This window comes from Vespa mandarinia, chromosome 9, assembly GCF_050613455.1.
Source record: "Vespa mandarinia isolate Hongniang chromosome 9, ASM5061345v1, whole genome shotgun sequence".
NCBI lineage: Eukaryota > Metazoa > Arthropoda > Insecta > Hymenoptera > Vespidae > Vespa > Vespa mandarinia.
The window spans coordinates 360107-381695 of NC_140818.1; the positions used below are offsets into that span (position 1 = coordinate 360107).

General features: G+C 27.1%; 1 protein-coding gene across 3 annotated transcripts; it reads left to right on the forward strand.

Annotated features, from left to right (window-relative positions):
• Positions 1-1761: 1761 nt before the first annotated feature.
• On the forward strand, positions 1762-21536 carry LOC118446514 (CD151 antigen). 3 transcript variants are annotated; one of them, XM_035877255.2, is made up of 7 exons: positions 1762-3571; positions 7253-7344; positions 10313-10490; positions 17936-18127; positions 19955-20128; positions 20241-20402; positions 20472-21536. In XM_035877255.2, exons 3-7 carry the CDS (start codon positions 10371-10373, stop codon positions 20616-20618), a joined length of 795 nt encoding a protein of 264 aa, XP_035733148.1. In that variant the 5' UTR covers positions 1762-3571; positions 7253-7344; positions 10313-10370; the 3' UTR covers positions 20619-21536. The 3 variants fall into 3 exon arrangements, with proteins under 3 accessions (XP_035733148.1, XP_085515346.1, XP_035733151.1); XM_035877258.2 differs by lacking the exon at positions 1762-3571 and adding an exon at positions 6503-6605; XM_085659220.1 differs by lacking the exon at positions 7253-7344.
• The last annotated feature ends 53 nt before the right edge of the window (positions 21537-21589 follow it).

Sequence of the window (21589 nt, forward strand, 5' to 3'; positions counted from 1 at the left end):
GTTTGATAATATCAATCATGAATATTTTCTCGTTCGATGATCGATGACTGTAAAAGGAGGATGAAAAATATTAAAAACGAGTTATAAGAATGAGAACAAAACATTCTCCTTGACAAGTCACATAGTTTTATAAACAAAAAGAAATTTTTTTCTTAAATTAAAAATAATATTATAGAGAAAAATGTCGTAAGAAAGAAAATTAGATAAAAGTTAGAATCATATCGAAATATTCGCGATGGTATAGCAGCAAAGAAAACTGAATCATAGTTACTGAAATTAAGGAGCATTAGGTTTGAAAAATGGTATACCTTGTATACATAGGAACCCGAAGCTCCTCCACCTCCTCCTCCAGCGGAAGTTCCTCCACCTAAGGAACCGGAACCTGCACCCGCTCCTGCTCCTGTTCCTGCACCTGTACCAGAACCAACACCGCCTGCTGAACCACCAGCACCAACACCAGAACCAGCTCCTCCAGCAGCTGCTCCACCAACAGGTAAAGTTTATTTACGTTTATTTATTTTTTTTTTTTTAAATCACTTTTTAAGGAAAAAGAAAATAATGAATTTTTCTATGTATATTGTTTTTTAATATTTAAATTAAAAATTTCGATTTCATACGATTCACGATATATAGAAGGTGCTCCACCAGCTGAAGGTACAGCACCACCACCACCTGCCGAAGGATCTGCCCCGCCTCCAGCTGAAGGCGCACCACCTCCAGCCGAAGGTGCACCATTAGCTGAAGGAGCACCAGCTACAGCGGCCCCAGGTGAAGGAGCTCCATCAGCAGAGGGTGCTCCTGCTCCAGCTCCAGCTCCTCCTGCTGAAGGTATTCTCTTTCTGCATCTTTTTTTACATTCATTTAGAAATCGAGATCTTATTGAAAATTAATAATTGGATCATATTCAAATGAATTGATAATCGTTTTTATATTGTAAATTAAAATCTGAATATTCAGTGAGATTATAAAATTGAATAAATCATTTCTCTAAAAAAAAAAAGGAAAGTAGTTGTGTCGTCAGAATTGATCAAGATAGTATAAATTTGTTTAATAGGTAATATTGATTTAAAGAGACTACGAAATGAATGGATTTCACGCGACTTTTGAATAACTCAATTCGATTATAGAACACTTGTGACCTATTTGTTCGTTCACCTATACATTCGTTCGTTTTATTCAATTGCTCTTTAACTACTGTATAGGTGCACCACCAACGGAAGGAGCTCCACCAACTCCAGCTTCAACGACCGAAGGTGCAGCTCCTCCGGCGGAGCCAGCAGCCGCTCCAGAAGCGGCTCCAACTGATGCAGCACCAGCAGCAGCACCACCTACGGATGCTTCAGCCACACCAGCAGTAGCTCCACCAGCTGATGCTGCAGCACCAGCTACACCAGTACCAGCACCAGCTGATGCCGCCGCACCACCAGCGGCACCAGTACCAGCACCAGGTGATGCAGCCGCACCACCAGCAGCAGCTCCACCAGCAGCGGCACCATCAGCAGAAGCTCCACCTGCGCCAGCGCCTACAGAAAGTTCGTCTCATTAATATATACATATAAATAGAAAAAAAGACATTTTCGGACATAGGTCGCATCGTGGTATCCATGCGGTCCGTCGAATCACGTGATATTCATCATTAATATTCTTTTGTTTAACTTAATTTTTAGCTAATCTTGTTTTGATTTTGAGAGTTACAATCGTCATCAGAAGAACAATTTCATCAACAAATAGAGCTAAGTACATCACGAATGGTACGTCGAGAAAAAGAAAATTGAGAACGTAGTAGACAAGGATCATTAGTAAAACGATTAGTAATAGTATCTCTTCATCTATTAGAAATCTATTAGTAAAACAATTACTAATAGTATCCTGTCATCTATTAGTAATCGTTTAGTTTAATTAGTTGAAAAGTGTCATGATAAAGTAATCTCATCTCAAGGCGTCTTAGTACGCGCGTTGTTCTTCATAGTTAATCTATCTTCCTCATCGTCTCTATCTCGTCTCGTCTATCTCATCCATTATCATTCATAAACATTGCCAAAGGTGCAGCATCTTGTCGAATCTCAAAATACTCGAGATATATGGTTTGTTATGTAGTTTATCGTTGACAAATAACTCTGCTTGCGACGTTGGAGCGTCTCTTCGATGAACTCGTTCCATTTGCTAATTACTTTCAATGCAATTAGAATAAATTTATTGTTTTATTGCAGCACCTGCCTCGTAATTTCGTCGAGACGGCCAGTGAAGGACAAAGACTTAATCTTTGTTGACCACAGCGAACACATCGGCACTATTCTTCGTTTATCGTCATTGACTGTCATCATCGTCGTCGACGCCTTTATTCATCGTGATCATCTTTGTGAAGAAGAGATAAACGAAAAAGAAGAAGCATCTTATCGTCAATTACGATAACTCTGTAACGAACGCCATGTCATTAACAAACAAAAACATTCTATACGATTTACATTTTACCTTAAACGGTCATAGAGTTCGTTAAAATTCTTCTATACGAAATAAAAACAAATCGTATAGAATATTACATATGAGAATTTTTGTGCCGTTAGCTTTGTAAATAATTCACGACACGTTCGTCTACACGTAAGTTCAGCGCGTAGATATATATGTATTGATACACTAAATACTGTTTCTTTAAGAAAAAAAAAAAAATAAGAAATTGGATTTCGTAATAAAAACTCATCATCATCGATTATTGTATTTTTATGGATCAAAATTGAACAAAATTATTCTTTAACTGATATTTCAAGTAGATAAGTCTTAAACAAATATTTAATTATGCATTTACTCAGATAAAATTTCACTAAATCTAAAGAGTACGCAGAAAAAGTAACAGATCTAATTTCTTTATCACTTCCTTTCGCAAGCATATGCTATCAAGAGATTGAATTATGTTGTGTCCTCTCTAACGTTACGTAACCAGAAGTAAAAAGGGAACTTGTGTGTCGGTACAACGAAGAACCGTATTTAAATCGAATTGCTCTATGTGATAACTAGCAAAGCAGTATTTGATATCTCGATAAACGCTATAGGAAGAAGTTAAATATTGCGCCGGTGTACACGGTAATAGTGGGGAGAATAGAGAACGGAATCGGCTTTGAGTAGAGTAAGGTGGAGGAGAAGGGGAACGGCGCGCCACGAGTCCGTCAGTCGCGCTCAAGATTCCGAGATAGGAGGTCTATTTCATTGCTTCGTATTATCTCATCGTCGTTGTCGTTGTTCGAAACGTCATTGCCATTGTGAATCGTGTTGCTTATTATATTCTTCCTTAAAGACATTTCTCAAATAAATAAAAACTTCGACCTTCTACACGTGCTATTTTTTCTAAAGAAAGAAAAAAGTTTCGAAGGTCGGCGGTCCGACGCGCGACGATTACGCGATCTCGCGGCCAATTTTCGTGCCATGCGTGGCAAGAAGAGCTACGAGAAAACATTATTTCTTACAAGAACTATCTTTTTTTAAATCTTTTCGTTTGTCATTACTTGCCTAAACAAGATAAGACAGTCTTACCGTTACATTATCCATTTCCTTGAATTGAAGAAACAAAAACTGCTCGGTAAGTAAGTGCAATGTACTTATTCGAACGAGTATAATCACGGAAGAATCTTCTCTTTTTTTTCTTTTGTTTTTATTCCATCTTTTACCGGTTGCGTCCTTGTCCTCGTTCTAGTCTAGTCACGAGATAAAATAGTTGACTTTCAGAACCTTGGATACGTTTCTTTTTATGACGTAGATCGTAGACGTTACGTGAAAGATAAAATAGAATAGGAAGATAGATAGAAAGATATATATATATATATATATATATATCGAGAGAGAGAGAGAGAGAGAGAGAAACGCGCGTGTAAGAGAAGCGCGTTGCGCATCTCTTTCGAAGCAATATCGTCTTTCTAAACTGACCAATCACCTTCTCTCTGTATCCTTCGTAACTCATATGCTATTGGTAGTTGAATGAATAGATCGCTTGGCGCTGCTTTTACGAACGCTTTCTCTGTATGTTCTCTTACAAATATTTACCTTTCCATGAGCTCTTTATTTGTATAACGTTCGCATAAGATATAAGTATATATGAATTTTGTGATGAATCGAGTTAAGATGATAAGTACTCATTATCTTGAATGGAAGATTTCTTCTTCTTCGAAACGAATCGCAATCACTAAAGAATTCAAATATAATATCATTACGAAACATTTATTAATTAATTATCTTCTTGTCGAGTTAAGAGATGAAAGGAAGATAAAAAAAAAGAAAGAAAAAAAATAAAAAAGAAAATGTCAAATTAATTCGTTAAGTTAAGAAAAGTTTTGATCAGATTCAAAGGCCGAACGGAAGCGGACGTTAATTAAGCTAATAAGGTTCGACGAGTAAGCGGGAGGTCCTATAAACGAGGACTCTGTCGATATCACGGTTACCTCCGTATTATGCTTTAAATCTCACCGCCGCGATCCACGAATCATAGCCTTAAATGGAGATCACTCTTACTACTCTTCTCGTTCGATGCAAATTCACATCGTCGAGCTATACGGACGGCTGGGTTAGTGCCCCTTTACCTTCTCTTCCTTTCTTTTAGACTCTACCGCCAATTAAAAAACTCCTTTTCGAGCAACACGAGTCAACCAATTAATGATATTTGGTATGTCGTGGAACTTCGTTTTTTTTCTTTTTTCTTTCCTTCTTTCTTTCCTTTTTGTCTTTTTTCTTTCCTGGTTCACGTTTGAATTTATCTTTCACACTTTTCCCGCCATTTCTAAAGTCGTATAAATAAAAAGAGATGAAGAAAAAGATTTGGAGATTTTCTCGAAAAAAAGCTTTGTTTTTTCTTTCTTTCATTCTTTATTTTTTTTCTTTTTTATTCAACTGTTATATTCGTTCTACGTTCGTACTCGAATGTGCAAACTTTCCTGTCTTTTTTTAAAATCAGGCACGAGCACAAAAAAGAAGATAAGTAATCTTTTTTCTGTTATTTTTTTTTTTCTTTTTTCTTTTTCTTTTCGAAGATCTAGAGGCCAATGTCCATGATCTTGGCTATTATATTACGATTCCTGTCGTGAGTCACGATCTCGAGTTATTAGTTACCGTTCCTTCTCGTGACTTCCTTGCCAAAAAGAAAGAAAACTATTTCCTATTGGACTTCGAATCTTTCTTTTTTTTTTGTAACTGTCACTAACGTTCGACGTTCCATTATCAAACTTTCGTTTTCTTCATTTTTTTTTTCTTCTTTTTTTATCGTCATCTCCTTCAAAGAATTAATCCTTTGGAGTGAGAGAAATAAATCGAAACGAGATTGAGAAATCAATCAGTGTTCGTGAAATGCAATCTGTTCGGCCCACTTCTTAACCTCTGCTCTTATTTAATAAACTCCTTCGTGAACACGACACAAGAGTAAAATGATTTTATTAACACTTTTACACACTTCTTTATTACTTCATCTATTCGATAATAGTATTAGGTATTGCAAATTTATCTGTAAATAAGAACGATCAATTTAAATATTATTGTGTTATATGAATTTATAAAAAATTAATAACTTTTTATATACATACATATATATACAGTTTATTTATATATAAATTATATATGAAGTATTCATTTCAAGTTGTTAATATTAATAAAATATTTATGAAAAATATAATTTCTTTTTTTTATTTTTTTTTTTTTAAGTTAAAAAGCAGACAAAACATTTGGATAGATCTAATATATGATAAGTACAGAGTGAACAAAAAATTCTAGGAAATTTTAAAAATCAATTACTCCTTTTTGGAATATTCTAGATGAAGTTTTGTTTTAGATTGTAGCTTATAAAACTACAAACCTTAACTACAAGCCTAAGTACAAATCTAAAAAGTTTCGAAAAAATGAAGTTTAAAAAATATTTAATATTATCTAGGAAATTTTAACTCGTCTGAGAATTTTTAGACAAACCTGTACATCCTGTATAAGGGAGGAACAGAACATGCAAAATAAATTGAAGTAACAGAAGTAATACATTAGAATATAAAGAGAAAGAGATAGATAAAATTAGAGAACGACAGTTCCGGACGAGTTTGAGTCGAGTTTCCTTTTGCTCGTCGAACGTATTGTGACCTCTGCTTTATTGAATAGATTGATCGTGATAATATGTAACGAGTACGAGCAAAGTGAGGTCGATTGGCATAATCGAATGAAGTAACCAAGCTTTCGTTTGAAATTTTTAACCTAAGAGAGAAGATAGCTTTTCCATGTTGGTTAAAAATATTACATAATTGTGATGGAACGAGTCAAGGATCGGAAGGTATGATCACATACTTCTCTCTCTGTCTCTGTCTTTCTCTCTCTCTCTCTCTCTCTCTTTCTCTCTCTTTCTCTCTCTCTATCTATCTATCTATCTATCTATCTATCTCGTTTTGTTTACGTTTTTCTTGCGAAAAAATTATTCGATTCTCATTCGAGTAATTTACTTTGTTAATATAAACGATTCGAAAACGAGGACTCTCAGGACAGGTTAAAAAGGATTAAGAAGATTACCTGTTGCGGTACTAAGTATATTGAGGCGAGAACGACGAAGAGAAACTAGAAAGAGAGGATAGAGAAACGTACTTAAATGTTTCGAGGTGAATATCCTCTCTGAATATCGTTGAATATCGTCTACGTATGTGTGTTTTGTAAAGTAGTAACACGAACGGATGTTGTATATTGACATCCTTCTTAACCCTTTCCGATCTTTATTAGTATTATTCTTTCTTTTTCTTTCTGTTTCTTCATTAAGAATTCTTTTGTATTTTAATTTTTTTTTCTTTCTTTTTTTTTTAGAAAAAGCATACATAGTTTAATTTATTAGATATATATTAATTTATTAGATATATATATATATATATATATATATATATATGAAAATGTGTCATTTTATAATAAAAAAAATTGTTACAAAATTTATTTAAACAATATCCAGTCTGACTCGACGTAAAAGTTGAAAAACTTAAATTATGAATTGATCATCTTATGATCTTTGATCTACGATCTACGTTTCTATTTACTATAAATTAATCGACTGTGTTCTTAAATGTATATCGACGCGATTAATATCCAATATTATATCAAAATTGAAAAATCAAATTTATTTATTAGATTTTTTGATCCTTTGCTTATTTTATGTGCTATATGTATATGGTATTTGATATAATTTATATATTGCAAGATATCACTATCATAAGTTTGATGCATTCATCAAATTTTTATTAATTTTTGTTAATGTTTTTAGGAAAAATTAGAAAGTGGTGGAAAATCTTCGACGATTCTTAAATGGAAATGCATACCGAAGATCGATCCGAATTTATTCACCAATGACACATTGTAAGTGAACATTGTCTAATAACTTTTATTTTATTAATTAAAGGATGTCTTATTTTAAACGATATGACCAAATATCTCCGTCTCTATTGTTTATTTTTATAAACAAACGTTTCCAAATGAAAGCTGCTAAATTTGGAGAGAGAAGATGTAATATGTTACAGCTATTTCATAGATGACACTGTTCGCCTTGCAATGGCGCTACTCGCCTTGCAATAGAGCGCTTATTATGATAAAAGTCATAACAATTGTTTTAAAATGAAAATTGATGTTTCAAGTCTAACAAAAATTGTAGAAAATATTAATATAGATCAACGGTGTATCTCTGTATCTTTTTATCTTTTTATTGATATTTAATCGATTTATGACGCCTTAAAGTTTAACAAACTTTGACTGCTGAAAGACACTGTATTTCAAATGATTACAATTTCAAAAATGTATGAACAAAAATAAATAAATAAATAAATAAATAAAAGAATAAGACAAACAAAATTAATCGATGAATTCATTGGTTATCAAATGTTTATTGGATATTTGATCGCATTATTGCAACTATACATTTTGTTAAACCTCAAGACGCTATAATCCGATGAAATCATGATGAAATAATAATGAAACAATAATACGTTGTAGGTGCTCATTAAATTTGTATTAATATTTTCTACAACTTTTGTTGAGCTTAAAATATCGATTTCCAAATTAAAAAAAAAAATTAAAACAGAAAATTGTTACAACTTTCATATCTTAACAACAGCGCCTTTTATGGAATAACTACAATACATATTAAATTATCTCCTCAAAATTTAATAACTTCTATTTGAAATATTTACTTATAGAATCAATGAGATGGAATATATTTGATTATATCATTTAACATCCTGTATATTGGGTTTGTTAAAACTATTTTTTTTTGTTTTTTTTTTCTTTGTCAAAAATAATATAAATGATGAACAAATTTTCATATATCTATCCTTCTTCCGATTTTTCTATTCGTCCTTCGGTCTCTTTGAGCCTAACATATTCCAAAGAACAGCCAGATGGTCAATCAATTTACATCCAGCGATAAGGAATCATCGATAAACCGTGTTGGATATATTACGTTGGAACGAATTGTAATAAGAGCAACGAAAATGTTGGAACGTTCACGTTCATCCATTTACATATCTTTTCTGTTCTCTCTCTTTTTTCTTCCTTTTCTCTTTTTTTCTCTTGTTATAACATAAGTATACTTTTCTCGAAGGAGCATTATTCATCTGGAGTGAAGAGACATCGATAAAAATGAAAAAGTCACATAGCTTGCAATATCACGTAAAAAATTATCCCATAGCAATTAGAACGAAAACTTAATTAAAAAAATTAACAAAAAAAGACAAAGAGGAAAATAGAAAACAAAAAGAAATATGAATATTTTGTATGTGGCAATGAAGATGAGAACTGGTTTGAATTAGAAAAGATGTACTTACGTTAGGCATGTTTCATGCAAATGGCAGAAGCATAACGACGACGTTAATTTGAGATTCTGTCTTTCTAACGGTACATGTATCTAACGTTGCTCTATTTAACTCGGCTTCGTCCGTTACCATAATCTAAGCTTGTTTTGTGAAGTTTCGTTCGTTTCAATGAAACAGAGCACTCATTCATTACCACGAATGTTGTCCATTTCAAATCTTAACGTTTAGAAAATAGAATATGGAAGAAAGTATTAAATAGAAAAGGCAGTAGTTTACGAAAAGAAAAAAAAGAAGGAAACAAATAAATAAAAAATAAAAGGCAGGACATGACTGTTGGTCAGGTATATTATTTTTGAAATTTGTCTTTTCTACCTAGTCAGGAGGAACCTAGCAATAAAAAGCAAAGTGAGGATTTTTGAATAGCCGACAAGGTTAATGCGATTGGATGATTGACTAGATTGGAAAATTGACTGTCTAACGTATACGTATAGGACATTGGGATAAATGAGGATATATCTAGGCTGGGAACGTGGCACCGTTCAACGTGCGAGGCAATTGATGGGAATGGATCGAACGCGGAGCCCCCAATCATCGTCATCGTCGTCGTCGTAGTCGTCATCGTCGTTGTCGTTGTCGTTGTCGTTGTCGTTGTCGTTGTCGTTGTCGTTGTCGTTGTCGTTGTCGTTGTCGTTGTCGTTGTCGTTGTCGTTGTCGTTGTCGTTGTCGTTGTCGTTGTCGTGTTGTCGTTGTCGTTGTCGTTGTCGTTGTCGTTGTCGTTGTCGTTGTCGTTGTCGTTGTCGTTGTCGTTGTCGTTGTCGTTGTCGTTGTCGTTGTCGTTGTCGTTGTCGTTGTCGTTGTCGTTGTCGTTGTCGTTGTCGTTGTCGTTGTCGTTGTCGTCGTCGTCGTCGTCGTCGTCGTTGTCATCGTCGTCGTCATCTATAGCCATAGCTATAACTAACTATTATATACAGTAGCGACCCAAAGTTATTCACGTACTTTTAATTCTCGACCGGATATGTTTCGTCATCGTTTACATTACTTAACAGTTATTACTTATTGTCACTTTGATTAAAAAACATGTTAATATACCTTTACCTCTTGCGTTTATAGGTTTCCCCCTTTCTCTTCTTCCTCTCCTCCTCCTCCTCCTCCTCTTCCGCCACCTCCTCCTCGCCCCTCCTCCTTCTCCTCCTTCTCTTCCTTGTGTTCCAAACCGCTTCGGTAACAAAGGAACGTATCAAAAGAGCGTACGAGTCATACCCATTTCATTTCTTTTTCCTTTTCGTTTCTCTCGATACTTTCATGATCCCATCTTAAAAAAGGAAACCTTTCCTTTTACGTTTTCCTTTCTTTTTTTCTCTCTATTCCTTTCTTTTTTTTACTTGACACTTATGAATTCTACAAAGTCTTAAAATCATCATAGAAATAAGTAGATGGAGAATTTCCTATCACTTCCATTCGTTTAAATGTTTCTTTTATTTCATCAAACCTAACATGTTCCCTCTTTCTTTTATGTGTAGTGCCGGTGATGAGGTGACGATCGATTCGGTGACAAGTTTCGACCCAAATCGATCGAGGATGGCTAAAAGTACTGAAAGATTACCTGGTACTTCTTCCAGATTAAGAACTAGAGATGACGGATGCTGTTCGGTCAATTTTCTTAAATATGTTTTACATATTTACAATGTCGTCTTATTTGTAAGTATACGCGTTTCATAGTCATTAGATTAGATCTATTAATCTATACTCCTTATTATTTCTTTATTTTAGAAAAAATCAAAATATAATTACATACACACACATACTACGTATATACTCATATATATAATATACATACATTACATATATACATATATATATCTATGTACATATACATGTGTGTGTGTGTGTGTGTGTGTGTATATATATATTTACCATTATTACATTAGTAATAGTTCTTGTTATTTTTAAAATAAACTTATCTAGACAACCTTGAACTAGTGTAGTTCTAAACAAATTCCTCTGTGTACATTTAATATATTGTCAAGGGACTTACAATATCAAACACTCATAAATAATAAAAGTTAATTGATATTTGAAGAATTGATTTTAATTAGGACCCATTTTAATTAGACTTTTTTTCACCACTCTATACATGTTATTATTATGCAAAAAAGAAATTATTACAAATTTATCAGATGACGCTCTTCGCAAATATTAATTCTTTACGAAAAAAAGAAAAAGAACTAGAATTTATTTTATATACGTCATTGCGATCGATTCTTGAATTTAAAACTACTTTCATGAAACTTTTTTTCTAATTTTGACAAAATCAATATTCGATTTTCTATTTGAATTTCATTTGGAGAATATTCTACGACAAACGAGTTCCATGAAACACCTCTGCGAATAGTATTCGGCCATTTGCCAAGCTTTGCATTAGAACGTTCCAATTGCTTCTCTACGCATCGTTATGTGGAATTATGCAAATGCGTAAATTACGAAACGTCGAGAAAGTTGCATAATATTCGAATAGCCACGAAATTTCAAATTTCAAATTTCTCATCTTATATAAATAAATATATCATGGAAACGATGTCCAGTATTTTATAAAAAAAAAAGGAAGAAATAAAATTTGGAGTTACCAATTACTTTATACAAAGAAGACCGTATTTAGAAAATTTCCAAGCAAAAGCGAAAGATTAAACTTAATATTTATATGCAAAAACGAACAAAAAAAGCGAATGTAAATTTTGTATAGGAAAATAAATGAAAGATCAGATTCATCAAAAATTTTTGATAAAAAAGAAGAACTAATAAATATTTTCTGTCAAAAGGGAAAATGAAACAAATTTTTTATAAAAAAAATAAATATCAGATTTAAGAAATTTTTTTTCACGCAAAAAAAATCAACCTCAATATATTTTGTATACAAAGAAACATGGAAGATTCAAAATTAAATTTTGTATGTAAAAATAAATGAAGGAAAAAATAGGTAAGATTAAATACAAAATAGAAAAACGATTAAAAAGACTTAATGAACTATAACTTAACTTAAAGACTTAACAAACTATAACTACAACTTAACAAAAATATAACAAAATACGATACATATACAATGTCTCTCTCTCTCCCTCTCTCTCTTTCTCTCTCTCGACATTTTATATCTACCTTATCGGCTCCCACGTTCGAGAACGCGACACGACGAAGAGGTTCATTGGTCCTTACGTTATAAATAAAGGACTAGCTATCACCAAGAAGGGATCTTCTTTAGACATATGCTAATGGATACCCACCTTTAACTTGGTCCGTTCACTCGTCTTCTCCCTCCCATTTCTCTTCCATCCATTCTCTATATCCCCATCTAATCTTTAAGACAGCCAGTCGAAGAAGATTCGTAAAATTAACCCATAAAAATATGTACCTGTGAAATTATATTATATTAATAAATCTTATACTATTAATGTATAATAATTTTATTTTTTATTAAATTTTATATTTTTTTATTAGATATATTTTCATTTTAATATTTACTTAATAATTTGTATATAATTATTTATAATGTTAATACAGAGTATTCATGTGCATATATAAAATATTCATACAGAATATTCATAGAAAATATTTGTATAATATTTGTGTATCAAAAAATATATATATATGTATATATTATATATATATATATATATATATATATATATATATATATACTATATTTATGTTTATATAAAAAGAAAATGAAATATTTGTATTTAAAAAAAGGAAAATATTTGTATAAAAAAGAAATCATGTATGCATTGAAAGGTTAATGTGTACGTTAGAAAGATTAGAAAGATATATAGATAATGATTTTCAATTTATTTTTATTTGACTGTTAATAACTTCCACATTGAAATTTTCAACGATCAATCATCTAATTAAATGGAATCGATTTATTGGTTAGAATCGGTCCACTGAAAGTTGAAATTTCCTATAGGTATCATAGAAACGCTTGCTCACAAATACAGACATCTCTATGTATATTTATGAGGAGAGCCTAAAATTGGACGTGATCAGACATATTTTGGCAAGGGAAGTAGATGAAAATCTTACTTTCGTAATTGCGTAAACGCAAGAATGTTTACGTTACGTCAGTGGGTGCACTATTTTACCGTTATATTTATATCGATGATCTATACATTGTACTGAGAAATATGATAGGAATGAGAATAGATAAAAATTATTATAAAATTATACTGATTAAATCATTGAAATATGTATATAAATTTTATAATTTTTACATTTAGATATCTCACTTCTATAATTTTTACGATAAACTAAGTGTTATTATGTTTATTTAAAAAAGATAAGTTTTATTTAGCCCTGATAAAAAAAGAATTAAATAAAATTAATATTATTTTAAAATAATTCGTAATTTCTAATAATACAAATAATATTATTTATATATTATGATACTCTATTAATATTATAAATAATATTAATTTAAAAATAATAAATGATAATATTGTGAAAAAATAGCAGAATAATATTGCGAATTTCCAGACAATTTTTCTTTTATTACAAAATTACTAATATATATATACTAAATATAAGTGTGTATATCTATACATATACCCTATAAATAAATATATATATATATATATATATATATATATATATATACCGTTATAGAGTGCATATGTTTTGTTATTATCAAATTATTTCATGTATGACATAAAAAAATCTCAATATTATGTAATACTTAGGCACATCTGTTAAATATTAAACGTTAACTAACATAGTCAAATTTTCTCACTGTAGAAGTTTACTTCTGAAAGAAAGTTCTGTCATTGATGGATTAACATTCGTGCTCTCGGTGCAGCGTTTAGATGATGTCTGGGATGCATCTAAAGAGAAAAGAAAGACAGATAAACAGAGACAGAGAGAAAAAGCGAGAGAGAGAGAGAGAGAAAGAGAGAGAGAGAGAGAGAGATAAAGGCGATAGCTATTGCGGGGGCGTTTGCGGAGGCGTTTCGAAGCTGTAGAGTGAAAGACCGGCCGTAAGAGAGAATTCCAGAAAACCAGTCTAAGCGAGATTTTCAGGTTTCTCAGGACACGAGTACTTTGAATGAACGAGCGTGGACAGCTCGCGTGCTAGTTACGCTCATAATTTTGTTTCTCGATCTTGCGATATAACTACTATTTTCCCTATATAGTTCGAGAAGATGCTAGGGACTCTAGACTATCGTCTTTTATTAAAATGACTGATTCCAGTGTTTTTAACTTTTCAACAAAAATTTTAAATAAATAGGAGAAAGAAATAGAGAGGGGAGCGTTTGCTTACTCATTTATTATTAATATTATTATTATTGTTATTGTTGTTATTGTTGTTGTTTTTGTTATTATTATTATTATTGTTATTGTTGTTATTGTTGTTGTTTTTGTTATTATTATTATTATTGTTATTGTTGTTATTATTATTGTTATTGTTATTGTTATTGTTATTGTTATTGTTATTGTTATTGTTATTGTTATTGTTATTGTTATTGTTATTGTTAATGTTATTGTTACTGTTATTATTATTTCTATTTGTCTTCTCAGACTTTTTATTTCTGATTAGGAATAGGAAATCATTCGGTCTGTTATCAAGCGTGTTTTTTTCATGGCTGTTTGTTTATGGAGCGCTTAAAAATTTTTTGTGATCGTATATGTATTCAGAATTATTGATTTCTATAACTGTATATACATATTTGGGTGTTGTAATTATTATTATTATTATTATTATTATTATTATTATTATTATTATTATTATTATTATTATTATTATTATTATTATTATTATTATTATTATTATTATTATTATTATTATTATTATTATTATTATTATTATTATTATTATTATTATTATTATTATTATTATTATTATTATTATTATTATTATTATTATTATTATTATTATTATTATTATTATTATTATTATTATTATTATTATTATTATTATTATTATTATTATTATTATTATTATTATTATTATTATTATTATTATTATTATTATTATTATTATTATTATTATTATTATTATTATTATTATTATTATTATTATTATTATTATTATTATTATTATTATTATTATTATTATTATTATTATTATTATTATTATTATTATTATTATTATTATTATTATTATTATTATTATTATTATTATTATTATTATTATTATTATTATTATTATTATTATTATTATTATTATTATTATTATTATTATTATTATTATTATTATTATTATTATTATTATTATTATTATTATTATTATTATTATTATTATTATTATTATTATTATTATTATTATTATTATTATTATTATTATTATTATTATTATTATTATTATTATTATTATTATTATTATTATTATTATTATTATTATTATTATTATTATTATTATTATTATTATTATTATTATTATTATTATTATTATTATTATTATTATTATTATTATTATTATTATTATTATTATTATTATTATTATTATTATTATTATTATTATTATTATTATTATTATTATTATTATTATTATTATTATTATTATTATTATTATTATTATTATTATTATTATTATTATTATTATTATTATTATTATTATTATTATTATTATTATTATTATTATTATTATTATTATTATTATTATTATTATTATTATTATTATTATTATTATTATTATTATTATTATTATTATTATTATTATTATTATTATTATTATTATTATTATTATTATTATTATTATTATTATTATTATTATTATTATTATTATTATTATTATTATTATTATTATTATTATTATTATTATTATTATTATTATTATTATTATTATTATTATTATTATTATTATTATTATTATTATTATTATTATTATTATTATTATTATTATTATTATTATTATTATTATTATTATTATTATTATTATTATTATTATTATTATTATTATTATTATTATTATTATTATTATTATTATTATTATTATTATTATTATTATTATTATTATTATTATTATTATTATTATTATTATTATTATTATTATTATTATTATTATTATTATTATTATTATTATTATTATTATTATTATTATTATTATTATTATTATTATTATTATTATTATTATTATTATTATTATTATTATTATTATTATTATTATTATTATTATTATTATTATTATTATTATTATTATTATTATTATTATTATTATTATTATTATTATTATTATTATTATTATTATTATTATTATTATTATTATTATTATTATTATTATTATTATTATTATTATTATTATTATTATTATTATTATTATTATTATTATTATTATTATTATTATTATTATTATTATTATTATTATTATTATTATTATTATTATTATTATTATTATTATTATTATTATTATTATTATTATTATTATTATTATTATTATTATTATTATTATTATTATTATTATTATTATTATTATTATTATTATTATTATTATTATTATTATTATTATTATTATTATTATTATTATTATTATTATTATTATTATTATTATTATTATTATTATTATTATTATTATTATTATTATTATTATTATTATTATTATTATTATTATTATTATTATTATTATTATTATTATTATTATTATTATTATTATTATTATTATTATTATTATTATTATTATTATTATTATTATTATTATTATTATTATTATTATTATTATTATTATTATTATTATTATTATTATTATTATTATTATTATTATTATTATTATTATTATTATTATTATTATTATTATTATTATTATTATTATTATTATTATTATTATTATTATTATTATTATTATTATTATTATTATTATTATTATTATTATTATTATTATTATTATTATTATTATTATTATTATTATTATTATTATTATTATTATTATTATTATTATTATTATTATTATTATTATTATTTTTATTATTATTATTATTATTATTATTATTATTATTATTATTATTATTATTATTATTATTATTATTATTATTATTATTATTATTATTATTATTATTATTATTATTATTATTATTATTATTATTATTATTATTATTATTATTATTTTTGACAATCTTTTTTCCTGGAACTCTTGAGTCATCATAATATAATACTTAATTTAATTACTAAAACAAACATGTAGAAATCAGTTTTATTAAAAAATTGTTTTCAAAGTGCAAAATGAAATTGATTCTTTTTATAATAAAATTCGAGAGTTTTATTATAAACAACCTATATATATACGTGCGTATCTATATATATGGATGTGTGTACGTCATGTATGGAAATATGATATGCATCAAAAGCAGAAAAAATTAAATTAAAGGTAGAACTAGCAACGAGCTAGGGAAATAATTAGAGTGCAAAGGATTAATTTATAATTTAAAGTAATGCGTGTATGTTATATTTAAATAATTTATCTACGAAAGTTGTATACAATTTTCATCTTAGAAATGTTGAAATAAATTATTCTAGATCTAAAAAATTTTTTAAGAAATGCCAACTAAAGTGGTTTAGTAGATAGTCAATTGTAAATATATGATAATTTCTAATATAGTAAGATATTAACAATTTCATAAAATTAAATTATGAATTGTGTTGCATACAATTTATATAAAATATAAATTAAAAATTTATTGTCAAATTAAATAATTGTATATAAAATAACTATTTGTATGTATCTATATACTAGGACAATTTGAAAAATTTTTTTTCTTCTTTTTATTTTTTATTTTTTTTTGTTAATATATAAATTCTATTCTTAAAATGAAATAGATACAAATTTTAAATAAAAGATACAGATATACATCTGAAAATAAAACAGTAAAATCGCAAAAACTTCTCAAATGGCACTCGTAATTAAGTTTTAAACTAAATATTTACATAGCTACATAATTAGATTCTAAACTAAACATTTAAAGGGAGAATAAATATTTCAAGGATTTAAAGAAAGATCCTAAACTAAATATTTATAAAATTAAAGTTTATATATTCTCTATAAATTAATGTTAACATATTTTGTATAAACTTATATAAACAGACGAAGATAAATTAATCAAGGGAAACACGAATTTGTTCGAACTCGTGTTTAATACATACAATTTCAACATACGTGTATCATTATTTTACAGTTATCCGGATTTGTGGTGGGCGGTATTGGCATTTGGACGGTCGTCTCGAAGCACAGTTACATATCTCTCATGACAACGTCGACATATCCAAGTCTCGCTTATGCCCTCATTGTCGCAGGTATTTTGGCTGTTGTTGGAAGCTGGTTAGGATGTGGTGGGGTTACCACAGAAAACAGATGCGTTCTTCTAATTGTGAGTCATTCAAAACAATTTCTATATTTTTTTATTATTATCATTTATTTCTCTATTTTACAAATGTATTTTTTTTTCTATATCGATATAGAAAAAAGAATTAAAAAACAAAAAACAAAAGTGAAGATAGCGAATCATTATCATAGAACTAAACCATAAAGATGATTTATAATAAAAGATTCTGTTTTTGTAGAATATGGTCTTGACCCTTATTATTCTTCTCTCTCTCTCTCTCTCTCTCTCTCTCTCTCTCTCTCTCTTTTCAAATAAAAATATTAATTTCGCTTTCTTGTTTTCTTTTTTTTATTTTTATTTATTTCATATTATGTATATAGTGAGATGATAATTTGCATATTTGTTTGAAAAGTTTGTTCATATGGTTGATACCTTTTTTTTAATTCGATATAAGAAAAACATATATATTGGATATATTTCAATGACATAAATATTTCTGAAAATAATATCGGTGACTTCTATAGTTTGGAAAATATCTTCGAATAAAAATTATTTCTTTTCTATTATATTTGGACCATCAAATATACCTTCTATATTAAACTTATTCTTAACATTTTAGCAAAGTATAATAATAGTATAATATATGCTATTAAACATACGTCTCTTTTTCAAATTATTTAATCCATTTAACATATCAGGTGCTTTTATTGTTAAGACTATTATTATCATCATTGAGAGAAGAGAAAAGATCTCTCTATATTGTTAATGATAAAGACGAACCAGAGGATTCAATATTTATCAGTCGTTCATACAATCATGTTTTACTCCCTTTTTAGTGATTCCATTCGCGATTCTACTCGCGATCCCTTTCACCGCCTACGCGAAACCATGTAGTTACATATATCGTATGCGCTGTAGGCGAGTCTTATCGGTTCTGGTTAGTTTCTACCATGTAGGAACAGTCAATTAAGATTTTTGTTCGTGCTCGTTAACCAAATCGATATAACGAACGTGAAAATAGAAAACGCAATTAATGAATCGAATCTTGTAATTTTCTTTTTTTGAAGAAAATACGGCCATTTTAAATAATGTATACTCGAAAAATAATGTTTCGTAAATTAATCGATTGCTATTAAGTAATATCGCGTTTTATAAGTATCATATTAATGGATTGATTTGTATATAAGTGACATTGTTACAATAAATTGAGATAAATACTTGTTTATCAATCAAATCAATAAATGGAATTTCGAGTTTTTACATTTTGAAAAATTTTGTTATAGTTTTGTTGTATTATTTTATTGTTAACTTTTTACTTTTTACTTATAATGACATTTATTTTACTGTAATATTCTTTTTGAAAGAAAAGATAGCTATTTTAAAAGATGTATACTGGAAAAGTAACGTTTCATAATTAACGATCGTTTGCTGTTACCATAATAGTATTAATGGATCGTAAATAAATAACATTATTAGAAACAAAATTTACAATAATTACATAAATTACAATAAATATATACACAATTTATTTGTCGAATCAATAAATAGGATGCTTTAATATAAGAATTTCTATTTCTTTCATTTTGCATAAATATTTAATTAGTTAGATTTATAAATAAATAAATTTAATTTTAATTTTAATTTTAATTATAATACTTTCTTAATTATAAGTGCCTCGATTACAACGACATTTAAATTAATTAATTTAATTTGTAAATATATATCAGAATTTCTAATGCGTATAGTTATTTGATTATTGTAATAAACTTTCTGCTAATAATATCACTTATTTGTGAGTAAATTTAATGATGACATACATATGCATACTAATATATATACATATCTATCACTTTCACTTTTGATCGTTCTCAGTATGTTTTCATCGTGATGGCAGTCCTCGTATTAGAGGCAGGAGTAGGCGCATTGGCACGTCTCTACGAAGAACAAGTAGGTCCAGAATTGAAGATGAATCTCAATCGAACCTTCCTTGAGAATTATTCCATAAGATCGAGAGAAACTGCTGCAATCGATCAAATGCAAAAAGAAGTAAGTATTAATCTTTGAGCATTTTTTTATATTTTTTATTACATCGAAAAAAAAGAAGAAAAGAAAAATCAAAAACTTAGGAATTCTAAGACTCGATTAAAACAATTTACAGTTTAAATGTTGCGGTGCTCTTCGGTTTGAGGATTGGTTGGTCAGTGAATGGCACAAGGACGAAGAAGTTCTTAAAAATGGAAGCCTCGTGCCTGATAGTTGTTGCAAAACACCGACAGTACTTTGCGGGAGGAGAGATCATCCGTCTAACATTCAATATACGGTGAATGATAATAGCGATATGAAAGCGATCTTAACGAAAAGCTGACATTTTGATGTTTCCTTTTTGCAGGGATGCATTTACAAGTTTCTTGAGACGACCAAGGATCATCTGATCATTCTTGGTGCCGTCGGTCTTGGTCTATCCGTCCTTGAACTTTTTGGTATAGTTCTTGGTTCGTGCCTCTATATCAAACTCAGACACGATTTCGATGATTGACAATGACATTTTTCACGAAGACAACAATTCTGACGACTAAGAGAAATGACAAAAAAAAAAAAGAATTAAAAAAAAAATAATACATACATACAAAACGAAATTAATTGACACTTCGCTTTCAAACTTTTCGAAATTATTTATTTGGACCAATTGATCTTCGATCATCGATCCTTTCTGCTCAAATTTGTTAGCAATTACACTTAGAATTTAAAAAAGTTTTTGTACGACCAATATGATAGTTGAATAGAAAAAGAGATAGAAAAAAAGAGAAATTTGTTTATTTTTGTTTATTTAATTTTATTACTATTATTATTATTATTATTATTATTATTATTATTATTATTATTATTGTTATTATTATTATTATTATTATTATTATAGTACTTTGAGCAGAAGGAATGAATAAACTCGCTGTAACCATAACTGCCTATCGGATCGTCCAATCTATGAAACTCTTAGTTGAATTTATAAAACTTTTTTCTACTTTACATGTTTTTACATGTCTGTTATTCAAAATCGTTCACATTTCTATATCGTCAAAAGAAAAAATAAGAAAATAAAAATTCGTGAAATATCTTTCGATATCTATTAGTTTCTTAAGAAACGAAGTAGGACATTTTTTTACGAAAGAAACGTTTTCTTTGAAATAAAAAAAAGAACAAATTTTCGATTATTTACGAACGACGAACAAGTTTCTTTGTTTTTATTTTTGTTTTTTTTTTAATTTTTTTTATTTTATTTAATTTTTAAGATAAACAAGATCTGATTGTTGACGTAATATAGGCCTAAATGTTGGCCTAAACTATTATTAAATAATTGCGAAACACTTAAAACAGTGCCTTCGTCTAATGAAAAGATTTTATTTATTTTCTTTGAAAAAAGAGAGAAGGAGGAGGAAGAAAGTAAGATAAACAAAACGTAATAAATTTCATCTTCTCTCTTTTTTCATCAACGTGCCAAGTAGAGAATAA